The sequence below is a fragment of the Sylvia atricapilla genome, chromosome 13, assembly GCF_009819655.1.
Source record: "Sylvia atricapilla isolate bSylAtr1 chromosome 13, bSylAtr1.pri, whole genome shotgun sequence".
NCBI lineage: Eukaryota > Metazoa > Chordata > Aves > Passeriformes > Sylviidae > Sylvia > Sylvia atricapilla.
In genome coordinates, this window is record NC_089152.1 from 3,773,355 (window position 1) to 3,790,976 (window position 17,622).

General features: G+C 41.2%; 1 protein-coding gene across 1 annotated transcript in view; it reads left to right on the forward strand.

Moving 5' to 3' along the window:
* Window positions 1-17,622, forward strand: part of IGF1R (insulin like growth factor 1 receptor) — a 171,359-nt gene that overhangs the window by 20,638 nt on the left and 133,099 nt on the right. The window contains exon 2 of the mRNA XM_066328270.1: window positions 9,341-9,886. Coding sequence (XP_066184367.1) covers window positions 9,341-9,886 — 546 coding nt within the window. The remainder of the gene's footprint in view (window positions 1-9,340; window positions 9,887-17,622) is intronic.

Here is a 17,622-nt window from a genome sequence, read left to right on the forward strand (position 1 = left end):
GCCCTGTGTTGCATATTGTTAAGAGTAATTGCATCAGACTTGTAATTTTTCTGTGGATCTATGACTCACTATTAAATCCTTTGCTGACCATTATGGATGCAATTGTATGTTATGATACTGTTTTGTCAGTTGGCTTCTAATGAAGCCTGAATGATCTGGCCTGATTAGCCAGCCGTTTTTGAGAAATAATAATACTAAATAAAAAATTCCCCAAAAGCTTTAAAAGAGTGACAGCTTTCCTAGATTACTGCAGGGTGGCAGGCAGCTAAGAGCATGGTAAAGTCTTCCTAAATGTGAGTTGCTGAGCCCAGCCACATGATGAATTTCCATTCTGGAAGGATTTGGCTGCTTATCCCAGCTGCCTAAGTGTATATCCCATAGGTTTTTGTCAGCCAATTGCTGAGTCACTTGGATGTGCAGACAACTGTTTTAAAAACAAATAAATAAAATCTTGCACACAACTTTTTTTTTTTTAAAGGTGGAAAGAACAGTCCCCAGGAGAGACAATTTTTGCTAAGCTCTATTGTCATCACAGATTGTGAAACATAAATTCAGTGTTATAAACAGCTTGTAATTTCAGTCTTCCATTTTTGCTTTAGCAGGCATTAGACTGAAGCTGCTGGCATTGGGCTTAAACATTATTAGCAGCATTAAAAAAAACGTTTTACTCGCATAGTTATTGATCATAATGTGCCACCTACTCACTTGTATGTTACATATTTTGTGTAGAACGGCACGTGCTCATTTTGTGGTGCTGTCAGGGAAGTTAGAGTGTGGGATAGGAAAAAGTGCAGAGGTTTGAAGCCTGTCTCCTGTGAGGAGAGGTTTAATCTTCAGTGATTTAGGCATTACCTGCTTTCTTCTGCAGTTTTATTTTTGTTGTTTAACAATTTTCTCACAAACTCAACCAGGCTGTGACTCTGCGGTGTTGCAGGGAATTATCCTAGAGTTGCTTTCAGCTGCTGCTTCTAAACAGCTTTCCTTTGCCTATAAATGCACAGAAGCAGCTTGTTAGAGGTTACAGTGTTGAGCTCCAGCCACGGTAAGGTTCAAACAATGGCTTTCAGTGTTAATGGGTGAGGAATTTGCTGGTGAGGTTCATCCTCAACTTAGTTCTTCTTTTCCTCTTCTTTGGCAGAGAATCTTACAGGCGTTGCCCATAACCTGGGCACTAGAGATCAGGGTCAGAAGTTTGGCACTTCTTTTCCTGGCTTTGCTAGCTGAGGGTTCTGGGCTGGATGTTATCCTCCTTTCATTCCTGCCCTGTGCCCCCACGAGGATGAGCAGGAATCCGTGCCAGTGATGTGCTATTTCAGCAGCAGGAGGTAATGGATGTGGCTTCACAGGAACCCCTGAGGGATGTGGTGTATCAGAGCAGTCTTGGTCAGAGAGGATTAATTTGGGGATGACTTGTCATGAGGATGCTTTCACGTGAGCCGGGCTAATTCTAGACCTCCTTGCTCTGGTGAGCTGTGTAGAGAAGGCATCAATCAGTGTTATTAAAGGGATTCAGTTTGTTTTGTTGGCTCTGTTTTTGCTAAGCTGCTGTTCCTGTTGATACTCAAAGTAAAATGTTGGCAGAGAGAAAGAAAGTGAGATGAGGGACAAAAATGTGATTTATTCTGAAATTTTATTTGTGTAAACTTATGGGGAAATTGGAGGAAGTTCATGGAAAGCAACAATGCCAGAGATATCTTTAGCCAATGACAGCTGAAAATTGCAAGAGCAAAAAGACAGAGACAGTTTTAGTTTGTGATGTGGGTTGTAGCCCTTTTGTGTGTTATTTTTGTGAATGTTTTGTTCTGGTCAGCGTGGTAACACAGTGGCCCTTGGATTTGGAATATATAGTTAGTAGAGTGGCAGAAGAGAAAATTAAAGTAGCATCTGTGTGTTTTTCTAAGGGCTGTGGGAGACGAGGAGAATGTTTGTGGAGAAGGGGAGAATCTAGTTGCCTTTTAAAATATTTGTACCAAATTTCATTGGCCTCTTGTGACACCACTTTATCCTTCCAAATCTGGGTGAAAATAGTTCTGTAAAAGGTTGATAGAAGTGATGAGTAGAATGAGGTAAATTAATGATAATATACTATATTTCTCAGAAATTAAAAGCTGCATTGCAATATAATCTCCGGTCCTGTGAGTGTTTTGAAGATCCTAGTGGTCTGATTTTGTCCTCCAAAGCTTAGCTTGTAATTAAATGAAAAAAAAAAACCCAAGCCCTCCTTTTTGGCCTTGGATACGTTGTGAAGAATGTTCTCAGGACTTATATTCAAATGGAAACAGTGGGGTTTTGTTTGGGTTTGAGTATTCCCTTTCATGTTTTGAAAGCCAAAGATGGGAGCGTTGTGCTAGTGCTGGAAATACAGAAGTTGAAATTCAATTATGGTCTTGCTTAGCAAAATCTAAAATGATTGACATTTTCTGGGTTGTGGGGTGCCTTTTATGAGAGATGTAGCTTCACGAAATCTTGGTAAATGTAAAGAGGTTTATGTAGCATATTCAGTGAAGAGAAATAGTTCAGTGGGTAGGGAAGCAGCTTGAATCACGATGTAGATTTAGTTCCTTCCTTGTTACTGGTTCTGACATCCCAAGAGGTAACACAGAAGCTGGCTTCCCTGGGAAGAGATCTAGTGATTGATGTGACACATACAGGATAGGTGAGCTTAGAGAGTACAGAAATTTTGTGGGAGGTTGTGTAAGTACATTAAAGACACTAAAATATATATCTCATTCATAGTGTCACTATGGAGGCAAAACCAAGAGCTCAGTGGGTGGTGGAATCCTGTGTTAATGTAAAGTGTCATAAGCAATCTCTCCAACCACTGATTTCTGTGAACTCCACATTTAATTTCTTCTTTGCAGAGTATGCAATTAAAGAATCCTGAGACTTCAGTAGTAATTTTTTTTTTTCCTTACGTCTGCAAATGGTGCAACTGTACTGAAACTTTTCATGGGCTCGAAGGAAAATTGTGGTTGCCAAGCTGTTCCTTCTCAGACTTTCTAGCTTTGCCTTCCATGTCATTGGACCTTTGGGAACAAAGAAGGTTTAGTCCCTGGCCGTGGGCTGCAGTGACTCTCTGTTCAGTGATGACTGAATAACACTTAAAAGGTTTTTTCAGGGCTATAGGGTAGTCCTGATGTCTTCCTTAAAACATGCATAATTCTTAGGAGTAAGGATGAAGAGAGATATTAAGGTCAAGTTATACTTTGCCCTGTTTGTAGTTTGTGTGGGCATCACATTTTCAGACTGTTCCTTCTGTTTTCACTGATATGTCCTTCTGCTTCTCTTCTGAGCAATTAGTCATGTAGGATAGAGGCTCCTTGTAAACCTGATGATTAGCTTTATCCTAATTAGGTTCAGTTCCTTTTTCCTAACATGATTCAACCTTTTAGTGTCTTCAAGGAATTTTTTAGAGCCCCAAGGTTTTTTTCCAGTGCCAGAAAACCCCTCCATTGGGTTGATCCAGTAGATAGTAAACATGTCGATATGCAGACTCTGATACGTTATACAGCTCTAAATCCACTCAGTGCAATAAACGTGTTCTGTTGTTGAGAAAGAGGGATGGGAACTCTGGAGATGCTTGCCTGGAAAGGGATGCTGCCTGCTGGGAATCTGGGATGAGGGCAGCTGGACCACAGCCACATTCAGTAGCTGTTTTGGACTCTTTCTTTGTAAGGACCCGCCATAGATTAAAACTAAAAAACACATGATGAAAAGGAAGTGGCTCTGTTGGGAATAAATAACAACACTATTCAGAAGATGTGCTGATCTCCCAGAAAGACCCACAGCTCTGAGCTGACATTACTGAGGGGTGATGTGGTCAGGCCTTTTTCATTAGAGCAGTTTGGGAGCGAGCAATGTTCTGCACTCAGTAACATCAGCTCTCTGCTGACCAGAGAACAGCAGTAGCTGTCTGGGAAAGCCAACCTCTCCTTGGAGTGGAGTGTGCTCAGAAAAGCCATTATTGGCAAAGTGAGCTGTGGTGGTGTGAGCAAGCTACTCTCTAAAAGTAGAACCAGCCACAATTGTCTTCTTGTATTAAGCCTTGTAGTTCTTTCTTTGTGTGGGAATTGGTCCAGCACTGATGGTAACACACTGTGCTTGTTACCAACTGTGCAGAATTTCAGGGTAGATGAGAAGTTGAGCAACCTCATGGCCTCCCTTAAAAAAGAACCCTTTGGAACCTTGTGGATCACAGACTTGGCCTTCAGAATGGGTGTCACAACCCCTGGACAGGAAAACAATATGGAATTAAAACAATTTCTTTAGCGCTTTTTTTTTTCAGCTGCTGGTGTAAAGGGATGCTTTTTGTAAAACTGAAGGTATCCTAATTTAAAATTAATTTTGCATCTCTATTGTGAAGTAAAGGAAACAATTCTTACAGAAGTGAAGTCAGAAGGGGGAAAACAGGGAAATCAGGGAAGAGGTGAGTTGATATTGATGTTGCGGGTGAGATGCTCATGGCAGGCTGTCTATCCTCATTCTTGTTCCAGAGATGTAAGGGACTGCTCAGGCTGAACAAGTCTCTGTTGCTAGGGGAAGCCTGACCCAGCTGGAGTAGACTTGTGTTGAAAAGGCTTTAGGATTGTGAAAGGGATGTGCTGGATTGACTTAGTGACTCAGAGATGCCTTGGTGCTGCTTTGTCTGAGACCTTTTGGTGTTGAGAGAGCCAGACAGTGGTGGTTGCTCCATCTTTAATGTCTGGCTAGTTGAGAGGATATTGAGACTGTGCAGTGTAGTGCAGCCCTCTAATGTCATCCAAAAAAGTAAAGGGTCAAAGGCAAGGCTTAAAATGTTGAGGAGTGTGGCTGTTTTCAAGAAAAACGTACGTAGTCATGTTTCTTTGGAACTTCTAAATGGAGCAACCTGGAGGAATACAAAACTTGTAACTACACCATGATGAAATTGTTTCTTGTAGGAAATGAATCCTTCTCTTATTAAAACCAGTGGATATGTGAAGTGTCAATGCTGCCCACGAGCACCTTGGTATTGATAGTGAATTAACTGTGATAAATTTATCAGCTGGGATGTGGTGTAGCAAGCAGAAGTTGTCATGTACAGTTAAACAGAAAGTTTTCTGCTGCTATGTCTGTGCTAGCATGAGATTTTGCAGGAAGAAGGGAAGGTTTCCTTCCAAACATTGAAGGGAAACAGCCAAGTTCTTCCAGGAGTCACCAGTGACCTGAAGTAACTGGTGGATATAGGAAAAGAGTGAAGAGCTGCTGTGTGAAGTAAATGACTGTTTGTAAATAGATGGTGAGGAGACAGCAGGTGTTTCTCAAGGTGACAAGGCAGTTCTGCATGTCAAAATGGTTTTAATGATCCCAGTAAGCTTTGGCAAATCATAGTTAAGGTCGAGAGGAATCTGCTGGATCACTGCACTCTGTGACACAGCTTGTTTGGAGCCTGCCCAGCCTGTCCTCAGCAGTGGTGCTGTGTGTGTGTGTTCGCAGCCCCAGCTCTGCTCCCAGCCAGGGCACCACTTACACGGAGACTTGTCAGGAGGCTCTGCCAGACCAAGGAGCATTAATTACTCTCGTCGTATGAACCTGTTACGTGCAATCACTTTTCCTGGTAGTTCATTGACCCCATCTCAGTTACATGAGCAGGCTTGGATCTGTCCTCGGACTAGGAATGGGCTGCAGGTCATCTGGATGACTGGAGTGTGGAGTGGGTATTTCTGTTGCCTTTGGAAGTTTATATACCCCTGCAGTTTGCCCGTGGGATGCTCCCAGAAAAAAAGAGCACAAGTGGGCATCTTATTGGATACCAGGTAGAGCTCAGGACTTCTGGACTTCTGTTTCCAGGGAGGCATTTGTGTTTGTCTAGGTAAAGAGTCCATTGCCTCTCTTCAGTATTTTGCCATATTGGGAAGTTACCTTTTAAAGAAATAAATACATTTGTCTTCAAAGAGCAAATTTCTTACTCTGGGTTAGGTACTTGGTTTAGGCCGAGTCTGATAAATGATAGGCAGTTCAAGGAAAGGCTTGGAAATCTGTAGGCAGTTGAATGAAAACAGCATGAATCTGGCTATTGGTAATTATCCTGGGTGTTTATAATCTACCCAGAACTAGTGGGGCAGAGTAATAAACAGCTGTTGCATTTTTATGTTCTGTTAGTGAGCAAAATAAATACATCATAGTTAATTTCCAATTCTGAGTTGAACGTGGAACAAAGGCAAGTTATCCTAGTCATATTAAAAAAGTTCTCTAAACTGGAATATCCAAAACTGTTAAATGGAGTATAAATGCTTAAAGAGCCTTTTCTGTGCACTTCATTGTGTCTGAGAGACCAGTTTATATTGTAACTTCTATATACGCTTTCTCTCAAATGGCATCCAAAGAAAACACAGCGCAGCCAGATGGAAATTGGAGTTGACTTTGAGCTCTGATTAATTTGTTTTTCATATAATCCTTTTCAGGGCAGCGAGAAAAACGTGAGAAAAAGATGATGTGTTGTGGTATAATTAACTCTGGTGAACAATGTGAACTTAAAAGAAATTTCTTTAAAAAAATAGCTGCTTTAATGGGAATGGATTTTTCCAAGTGTCAGGATGGCCCACAATGCTTGTCCTATTTCACATTTGTATCTCTGCAGTTCTCATTATATGTGTAAAGTTCTGCAAAACATAACTCACTACATGAACTAATAAGTTCTTAAATCAAAAATGTCAACAGCCACTCATCTGTGATCAGTTTCTAATGTGGGACCCCACTGGACTTCATCCTTTTCCATACTGAGGGGATGATGTTCCATAACTGAGGCAAGTGAGTGCATACTTCTGCCATAAAGCTCTAGAAATTTAATTGATTTATTATAGTATTAAATATCTAAAATTAAGTAACTTTTGAGCTGAAACAAACATAAAGCTAAAAGCAATATGACTTTGGAAGCCCAGCCTCGAACAGAGACATGAACAGATATATAATGCTTTAGTTAACGGTTGCTGCCATTTCTCTTACAAATTGTTCTTTAGGGTATTGTAACTCAGCTGTTTTTAAACCCATCACTCTGGAACCTTGCCTGCAAAATGTCAGCACAAGTGCAAATTTTATTTCTTTAACAAAATAAAGGGCTTGGAGCAGTTAGGCTTTCTAAACTTTTATGGCAGGAAAATAAATTCCGCTGCTTTTGTTTTGCCATGCTGTTCACCTTGGCCTGCCAGCAGGCAGAGATGGAGACCAACAAGGTTTAATGGGGGACACTCTTTGTGTTCTAACTCGCCTTTTCCAAACAAGAGGAGCCCACTGCCAGAGTGTAAATACCCTTTGGGCAGAGGGCACAGTCACTGGGGTGGATGGAGAGTTCGTTTTGAAGTAGAAATCAAGACGTGGGTACCAGCTCCTTAAAAGGCTTGAGGTTGTTTTTCCTACAGGTTCAGGGGAGAACCCCTCGCTTCTTCTTCACTGACCAGTGCATCTCTTACCAGATCTACTATCTTGGAGTTCTTTAACATTCCTCCTCTTCCATCTGGCTTCTAAAGCTGGGTAGTGCCAACCCACTCACCCTTTTTAATGTTTTCCTGAAGTTCAAGCACGTATTCCAGCGGTAGAGTCCAGTTTATCTGAAATCAATATGTACAAAAATGGGGATTTCCTGTCTCAGTGCTCATGAGGACCAAGTGTTCCTGGTGGTACATTAGTCTTGCTGTTTATTATATATTTTTTTTGAAGACCTAGGGAATGGACTCCCTTGCACATAGCTACTCAGCACAGCAAGTCACATTTAGTAGCCTTTGCTTTCAGCTTGAATCTTTACAGAAGGAAGATTAGGTAATAGTTTGTGTAGAAACATCTGTTTCCTAACAAAGATCTCGCCCTATTTTATTTTTTTATGCTGTCCCTCTAACCAGAAAGTCTTTTAGTCTTTTAAAGACTTAGAAGTCTTTAAGTCCTTGTTGGGTATTAGAGTTGCTGTGGTTTTAGCATGCTCATGCTCTGGATCCTTTGTTAGCTTAAGTTATTAGCCTTAGATAAGTGTTGTGGGATGGAAGGACTGCTTTCTATTGTCAGTGCAATTTCTGAATCTCTGGACAATTTGTCTGGGTTAGAATTTAAGTTTTTTGGCTCCAGTGCTTGTTTAGACCTTTCCCTTGTCTGAGGAAAAGATGTTTTTAAAATAATTAAGCCTAGCATGCATTAAAAGAGAGCTTTTCCACAAAATTGAATTGCTTGGGGTTTATTTGAGTTTTGGGTTGCCTAAATAAATAGGCATTTTGCTTTGTTTGCTTACAAGCAGCTTAGTATCTCTAATGGGGAATCTTTTTTCCATGTTTTCCAAAGAGGACCAGCTCTTAGGGTTTTGAAGAACAACAGCTCTGTACACTCTGTAGTTCTTTGTTTTACGTCCAAGTGGATTGTATGTGCCTAAATATTACATTATTAACACACACGTCTTCCAGCCCCTTTAACATTGTTATTGTGATATGTCTCTAATATGGGAAGACTTCATACATAGATTTATTAGGGAATAATCCTTTTGGTCATTGTTTTCTTGAGAGTTCATAGAGTTCAGTCTGCTGTTTTCAAGGAAAGATTCTTTGCTGTGATGCTGCTTGTTCTTGTAAATAAATTTATCCTGTGTTTCTTAGAACTCAAGAGACTTCTTTGTGTCTTGGTGCCAAAATTAGTGAAACTTGGTTTACTGGAACATGCAAACAGGAATTCAGTGCTATAAGTCCAAGCACTTTGTTTTCTTCCCAGTCACAGAGCAGGAAGTGCTGACCAGCTTTCCATGGATTTAGTGTTGTTGTTGACCTACTGCAAGACTAGTATTCCAAGAATTAGGGCTTGTTTGGCGTGTGACCCTGGAAAGAAAGAGTGATTTGAGGCCTGAGTTGTAATTTTCTGGGAAATGCCTTCTTTGTGTGCATGTGTTTTAAGCAGGGTGGGGAGTGGATTAGTAAGGTAATGACCAGTGGATCACTCTGTTTTACCTGCCTGGTTTGAAGTGATGGGGCTCAAGCCCTGCTCTGGGCACACATTCGTGATCTAATTTGAAGCGGGGTGTGCAAATGCATTTGGTTTATCTTTGTACTCCTCAGTGTAATGTAGCTCTTGTCATCAGCAGCAATAAATCGACGTTTCTCTGTGTGCTGCAGAATAGAGGGAGAGCTGCCATCCCCGTGCTGCCCCTGGTAGTCCTTAGCGTGATAGGTTAAATGAAATGAAGGTTCCATGTAGGTGTAAATCAAGCACTCATGTTCTATTTTAACGCTGCAACCTAATTAAAAGTTAAAAATTTTACGGCCACCAGAAAGAATATCCTCCTTGCGTTCCAGTTTCAAAAGGCTTAGGAATGCCTTATTTACTGACTTTTCTTCCTCCTTTCCCGTTTCAGTTTGCGGGCCAAACGTCGACATTCGCAATGACATCCATGAGCTGAAGCGCCTGGAGAACTGCACGGTCATCGAGGGTTTCCTGCAGATCCTGCTCATCTCCAAAGCTGAGGATTACCGCAACTTCCGCTTCCCAAAGCTCACAGTCATCACTGACTATTTGCTGCTGTTCCGTGTGGCAGGCTTGGAAAGCCTCAGTGATCTCTTCCCCAACCTCACAGTCATTCGTGGCAGGAACCTCTTCTACAACTATGCCTTGGTTATCTTTGAAATGACCAATCTTAAAGAGATTGGGCTTCACAACTTGAGGAACATCACCCGCGGGGCCATCCGGATCGAGAAGAACTCTGACCTGTGTTACCTCTCCACGGTGGACTGGTCTCTCATCCTAGATGCAGTGTCCAACAACTACATCGTTGGGAATAAACCTCCAAAGGAATGTGGGGACTTGTGTCCGGGAACAATGGAGGAGAAGCCATTGTGTGAGAAGACCTCTATTAACAATGAGTACAACTACCGCTGCTGGACCACCAACCACTGCCAGAAAAGTAAGATTTGAGTCGATATCCTGGTTTTGTTACCTTTTTTGGAAGTAAACATTTAGTTTTGTGGTTTTATTTTAAGCTCTTCATCAGCTGAAACTTTTATTCTAGTTGTGTATAGTTTACATTGAGTTACCCAGTTGCCACACAAATAGATTCTTCCCCAATCAGTAAAGGTTTGTTTCACTTACGTTAAAAAAAAAAAAGAAAGAGGAAACAACAAACGGCAACTGTAAAACAAACTCCCTGAGTTACTTCCTCATGGAGAAGGTGGAAAGTGTGAGTATGGAACCAATGCTATTGTGGCAAAGCTGGAGGCAGCTTTACCTCCCTTGGGGACTTTGGCAGGAGGTGGCCATCGAGTGCCATCTCCTCCTGCTGAGGTGACATTCTGCGTGTGCCAGAGCTGTTGCTGTGCTGAAGCTGTTAACTGGACTTTGTTTTTTGCTTCTCTTGGCATGCACCTCCAGACATTCCTGTAATGGTAAATCCTGTACCTAAGGACTTGTTTACTGACATTAATTTTCTCAGTACAGTCTGTAGAGTCACAGAGTCCATGAATATCTTGACTCCCAGTGAAGTTACTGTTGCATGTTTTGCTCTTATCTGGTAGGTTTATGTCTTTCTGATAGCAAGTATTAGCAAAAACAAAACCTGATCTCTTCTCACTTTTTAAAAATAGAGTAAACAAACACATAGTTTACTCAGGTAACATGATTACGGCAGGCTTTTTGAGTTCATCCTGTAACTTTACGAAAGCTGAGCCCTGCAGTATCAGTAGGGCTTCATTACAGGCCGTCGTCACTGGGAGGAACAGTTCCTAAATTCCACAGGCAGTCTTGACCAAAGCTGCCATAATGATAGGAAACACCACAGTGTGAGAGATATCAGGACTATATTCAGGTTACCTTCAGCAGGGGATGTTTTGTTTTTCTAAAGTGGCTTGTCAGTTGCTTGTGGAGTCCTCCTGTTCAATTAGAACTGCAATTAAAGTAGATCGTGGGGCAGTTTCAGTCAACACATGCCAAAAATACCTCTGCAAAAAGGCATTTGGAGTATGTGCTTTTATCAATACTTACAGGAAATAAAGTTCGTTTTTAAACAAAGCGAAGAAACCCCCTCAGCTTGTTACTGGGAGACTTTGTGCTTTGCCCAGGGCAAGGGGAGTGTTGCTATGAGTCCTGCAGGCCAAATTTATGTCTTCATTAACAGAGTGTAACTCTGTTGTCTACAGAGGGTGACCAAGGTGACTCCTGTGCAACCTCATTGCCCTCCGTGGTTTGAATGGATGTAACGAGAGTGTATTTAATGAGATATAATGACCTACTTGCTTTCTGTTGTGTGCTTTGCCTGTTTGGAGTAGACAAAAGTAACGTGCAGAAAAGCTTTTTTGGCATCTAAGGGCCTGTTGAAATAATTTGGATCCCGAATACACGTGAGAAGAAGTTTGTTTAAATAAAATGAGGTCATAGACTGTGATAGCAGGACTTTGAAGGCAAGGGTGTAGGTAATGGGGTTTTTTTCCATATATGCTTTCATCTCCTTTCATGGGAGATTGTGAAGAAGAAAGCGAGTATTGGAAAAAGGCCTTGAAAGGCTTGTTAAGAGCATTACAGTGTGGAAAAACAATTTGGTTTAGAGTATCTTAGGATGAACAGCATGTAAAGAAATTATCAAATTCTAATCAATAAAAAGAGTGAGGAATTTGGACCTGTTCTAATCTGTTTGTTGTGATAAGCCACAGACTTTGAGGAAGATGACTTAAAATTTGCAGGCCATTCATCTAAAAAGAAAACAGCCCCAAAGTACTCCTACTCTGAAGAAAAACAAGGGAGGTATAAAAGTGCAGTTGTTCCAAAGGAAGCTTTTTGTCTCCCCTGCTAGATTGCTCAGGCACTTTGGCAATGAACCCCTGATCAGGAGAGGACTCTTGCAGTACAAAATCACACAAGACATGGAAAAGAATAGAAGGAGGGACTTTTCAGTTACTCTCTGTTTCAATTGGCATTTTCTTACTGGTCGAGATACGACACCTATGTTATTTTCCAGGGAATATTTTTCTAGTGCAGTATCTAATTTAACCCTGACATTCTCCTTGTGCGTCACAGTAATGTTCAGCTGAAAATTCTCTCTATCATTCAGGGTTCCTTTGTGCCTTTTTTATTTTTCTTTGCTCTGGCTCTGTGGAGGAGTGTGTATTAAATCTCTGTTGTCCTTGTTTAGGTTTTACATTGAAAGATCTGAAGCTGGTGGGTAAATGTCGTGTGGGAACACTTGGTACTTTAAGTAGCCTGGCTTCTGTTTAGTTTTGCCGTTGAGTGGAAGTTGTTTTTTTCCTTCTTTTTCTTGCTCACAAACAAAGGAAGAAGCTTGTGCTTCCTTCAATATAACTTGTGCAGGAACAATGCTGAGGGAGGGAAGGATATGCTGTGTCTAGCTTAGAATAATCTGTGGACATTTCTCTAGAAGCAATTTCTACAAAGGAACTGTAACTTTTACATTTTTCTGGGTATTTTTAAGGTTCAGCGTAAAGCGTCAGCAGCTCTCCTGCCAGTTTGGTTGCCCTGGTTTCTGTGTAGTGTACATTCCTTTACCTTCGAGTGCCCCAAGGCAGCAGCAATACGGGTTTGCTCTCTTTGGAGCTGCAGCATGTTGTGTTGGGCTTGGCACTCTCTCTTCTCTTGGACTTGCACCTACTTTTATGTTGGTATTCAATGCCAGCTGTGCCTCGCTGGGGCTGCAGGTCCACGTAGAAGAATCCCTCAAGATAAAAGGAGAGTACTGGAGTTGTTTGTTTGCATCAGTGCTTTGGGGAACAGGTAGAGATGGAAAAGATAAAAACTGAGCGTCCAGACATACAAATGAGACTATGGCCTTTTATGTTTTTCTTCTTTTCTGGCAGTTGTGACTGCTGGAAAGGTTTATGGAAGCTGCCTGCATCTCGCTCAGCAGCTGATGTGAGAACCAGAAAAACTGTTCCTGCTGTACCCCTTGCAAGACTTGTGTCTGATGACACACTAGCTCTGCCTGTCCAGTGGTCTGCTGTAAAGAAAACTTTGGTTATTTTCTGTATTCCTCTTGCTGATGATTAAATTTTGAGGTCTGTTGCCTTAGTCACTAGGCCTCTCCAGGTCTGCAGAAACCAAATGTGAATTACACCCTTGAAAGGCTGCCTGGAAGTTCAGGATCCCTTGTCTACCATAACTTTCGTGTTCTTTTTCAGGCAAGTCCAGCTAATGCATCCTAAGACACTTCTGCTATTGCTGGGGCTGTAAGAAATGAACTGGGCATACTATTTGGGAAAGTAATAGCAAAACTAACAGTGATCTGTATGTAGGACCTATGGCGCCCTGTTGGGTTTTTTCCCCCATCCTAATTATTTGTCTTCTTTCCCCCAGTTAAGCTGGAGATGGTCAATGTCAGATACTTGCTGAAACTTTTCCTGCTCAGGGAAAAGACAAGGGGTCTGGTTATGGGGGAGACAGGCTGTTAGATCCGTGAGGAAAGGGGTGTTGGCTCCAGCTGCTGCTTCTGTGGGACAGGATGAGAGCACAGTCTGGGTCCCTCCCCTTGTGAGAAAGCAAATTAGAGCTCCTTTATTTCCCAAAGAGGGTGGAATAGCCACGCTTCTCATAAAAACAATGACAAGGAGTATCTGAAGTGTGTGAGGGAGCTCTAAGATTAGGCATAAAAAAAAGGATGTGTAACTGGCATTGTAGAGAGGACATGCATTAGGGCTGGAAGTATTAAGCATTTCATTCAAATGAGGTGAATTTGACATGAAACAATAGCTCATGTAGACCTCAGTGCACAATACAACAGGAGAAAACTTGGAGCTTCTGAATGTGTGAAACTGAGGACCATGGAAAAGGCATGTGAGGATTTGGAGGCCGGTGAAGCAGATGGCAGCTAAGCACAAAATGTTTTTAATGAAAATGTATCCTTATTCATTTTTGAATTGGTTTGACAATGGCCCGAGAAGATACGGTGTATGAGGAGCAGGAGGGAGAGAATGACAGTGAGTGGGAAGAGTGGTCCATATGTGCCTTCTACTAAAATGTTTAAACATATGGAGACAGTAACATGATGTATTCTCACAAATATTCGGAATCTGCTCCTGTTTGTTTACACGGAGCTCAGAAGATAATGCAGTTGAGTGGTGTCGTTTGACATGGCTCCATTGACTTGTGCAGTGCTTACAGCGTGCACCAGCTGGGAATCTGCTCCTTGTTGATTCAGCAGAGTAGTGCTGAAAACCATGTGCTGCACTTTCCCCCCCTCCCCTTTCTCTCCTTGTCTTCCCCTCTCTGAGGAGTATTCACTGTATTCCCCTGTCCTTTAGAAACAGTGAACATACGTGAACTGTGTAGGCAGCAAGAGAGGGGAAGAAGCTGGGAGCCAGAGATGATGAATCAAATTATTCTTATTTGGCTTAAAATTATGTTTGCATTTTTTTCCCCTCGTTTGCTGCTGCTTTTTATTTTTATTTTTTTTTAACACTGAAATACAGTAGATATTATATATGTCAGCAGAAGACAACATGCTTTAAGTTTTGCTCTTTCAGCAAGCAAATTAGCTGGTCTGTGTAACACTAATCCTACCTTTGTTGGTTTAAAAAAATTAAGTATCATATAAACCTGACCATGTTTTGAAATGGACAGGTTGGTTGTTGGTTGTATTTGGTTGGTATGCAAACTCTCCAGCAAATAAATATCTTCTGAAAGGAAGAGACAGACAAAAATACAATAATTGTAAAAGGCACAGTCGGTATCACTGAGTTAGAAAAATCTGGAGTATGTTAAAAAAAAATTTCTTAGTGTTTTCTTTCTGAATGAAGTTTTTTGCTGACTTTCGCTCCCCTCCTGAGAAGTTTTGCTCTCCAGCCAGAGGTTTCCCAGAATTTTTATTATGGCTGTGAGAGCATATTTAATTAGTGAGCTGGAATGGCCGCAGAGCAGTTTAGGCCAATCTGCAGTTAATTACTGTAGCAGTGGTTTATATTCTGAGAAAAGGGCTAAAATTAAACAAATGTATACTTGCCATTTTTCTTTGTTCTATTATAAAGTGGCATAACCTGGGAAGAATCTTGCAGCCTGCACTAGCCACCAAAAGCTATGTGATAATGTTAAGTACTCATCGTGGCTTCCTAGTTTCTTTTGGCACAAAGATTTGTAGAGGACTGTTTGTTTTGAGAGGTCTTTTAATTTGGGAGTTTCATTTTCCAGTATGAAAAGATGATGCATTGAGCTCAGTCTGCCGCTTTGCTACGTGTTCCAAAACAAAAAAAAACAAAAAACCAAAAAGCTGAACTTTTAAAAATACTTTGAAAAGATTGAGAACTTTTCCCCACGTTTTGGAATAAAGGATAAAAAAAAGTTTGAAGGTAAAAAATACCCTGTTTCTATTCACACACACTCTTCCCTCTTCTGAAGACATTGCATTTTACACTTGCTGCAACTTGCTTTATCTTTGTCAGTCCAGAGGTGTGTTTATGGTCACCAGGTGATGTGTAGCCACATTTTAGTGGCCATCAATGCTATTGGAGAAATTGATTTTTCCTGGTGTTGTTTGAGATGATGGGAAAGGGTAATCCACGTGTTGTGGAAAGAGGCAGTAAATGAGGCCATGATTTCAGTGGTACTACAATTCCCTATAAGTGGTGGGGTGATTAAATGTATGGCCCAGTTACTCTGAGGAATACAAACTCTGTTTTACATAGAGACCATTCTAATGGATTAACTTGAATTGTCTTGTGCCAAGAAACTATTTCACTATCAGGAAAAAAAAAAACCCTGTAGAAATGCAGCTGAGAGGTCACTGGTAGGAAATAGTAATTCCTTGGTTTTCTGGGTTGCGTGTGTTCATTCCTCAGTTCAGTCTCTCTGATGCTGTCTGGTAAAGGCTGGGGACGAAACGAGTGCCAGTTCTTCCTTACAGGAGGATACAAAAGCATCAGCAGATTGCACACTGTGTGCCTGACAACCTTCTAACAGGGAGTGCTTGAAAAGAAGACCTGGTCTAACCTCACATTGTGTGGAAACTCATGGGAGAAGGGAATTACTCTGCAGCCCAAGGGGGCTGAGGCTGTGGAGCAGAGGGGAGAGGGAAATGGTGGCTGTGATCACATTAAGTGAGGATTTCTAAGATGATGTTTATTTGTTTTAAATTTAAAAGAAGAAAAATAAAAGTTTAAAACTTTCAAAACTCCAGTCACATCCTAAATTTACTTTTAGAGGTAGTGCTTGTTAGTAATGTTTCAGAAATTTGGTGCTAGCTGGGGCTGGAAACAGAATGTTTTTGGTTTTACTTGCAACACTTGGGTGTTCTTAATGATTTGTTTTCATCCTGGACCAGACTGAGTGATGCCCTGTTTAGAGAATTTTTGGTTTACTTTCCTGTGCAGCAGTGCCACGTTAAATCTATGCAATTAAATACAAATCCAAACTTGAACCAAATCTTTCATTAACGTGCTTAACATGGATTTCCAGGCCCCATTGATATATATGTTAGACAAATGTTAGTTAATAGAATAGACAATTGTATTGGATAGTTAATTAGATGTAATGTAAGGCTTTAATTTTATGAATTTGCAAAACAACTGGGAGCTGGGAATAGCTAGCAGTGTTATAGGGAAAATGTCAGGGAAATGTCAAGTGTAAAACTAAAAGAAAGCTGTGTTTTTACTGTGTTCTTGCAGATGTCACAGGGACAAGGCAAACTCAGCCTGGTTTAGCATTTTCTGCAGTTCTCTGTGGTTCTAATCCATGCAATGAGTCCAGTTTGGAGTGGGCTGTGAGTTTCCCTAGGGATTTCAGTTTTGACAGGTAATGTTTGTATGGATGTCAGATGAGGGGTGAACTTGGGCTGCAGTCTTCTTATCTTCCTGGGGGGCCCTAAAGCGATCTGTCCCCCACCTGTCCAGTTGTCCCATTTTCATGGAATGTATAGAAATGCATCTTTTGTGATGACAGATCTGCAGTTAAATTTCAAATGGGCTGAAGGAAAGGGAAACTTAGGCTCAGTCCTGGATGGGAATCTTGTTCTCTAAAAATTTTGAATAGGAGGAAACATTTTCCTATTTTTCCTTCCCCGAACACACATGAATGTAGGAATTAATTGTCCTTAAGCATTTTCATAAACGGTTTTTATGTGGCAAACAAGTTTTTCAGTGTTCCACAGTCCTGAAGCGGCCTTTGTTTAGCCTTCTTTCCCACTAATAGTGGGATTTCCTTTTCAAGTCTGTCTATGACTCTGAGAATTAACTTCTAATAAAAAGATGCTCGGATAATGATACGTTAATACAGATTGTTGAATTGCCTTTTTTCTTCGGAGGTGAACTCAGCCCGGTTCAGTTGTCGACTGTCTCTTCCTCCCCCTCCTTCTGAGCGTCGGGAATGGAATGTGCATGTGCTATCAGCTAAAAATGATTTAGCAACGAGTTTGCCCACCATAAAATGGGGAGAGTCCGAGATGCCCCAGAGCCTGGCTTTTTAAAGCTGGAAACTGTGTGCCATTCTCTCCATAATTTTTTTTTTTTGTTTATTGTTTCTTCCTGGGCAAAGTGAACGTGTAGTTACCTGCCCAAAACACAGTTCTGTGTGCCCGGGCTAGTTATTAAATGTATTTGTGTAGCCCTTGACAGTGTAGGCGAGAATGAATTCAGCACATGACTCTTGGGAAAGGCTGGTGGTTTTTTTTTTTTTTTTTTTGGAATTTGGTTGCTGGAGGGATTTGAGTGGCAA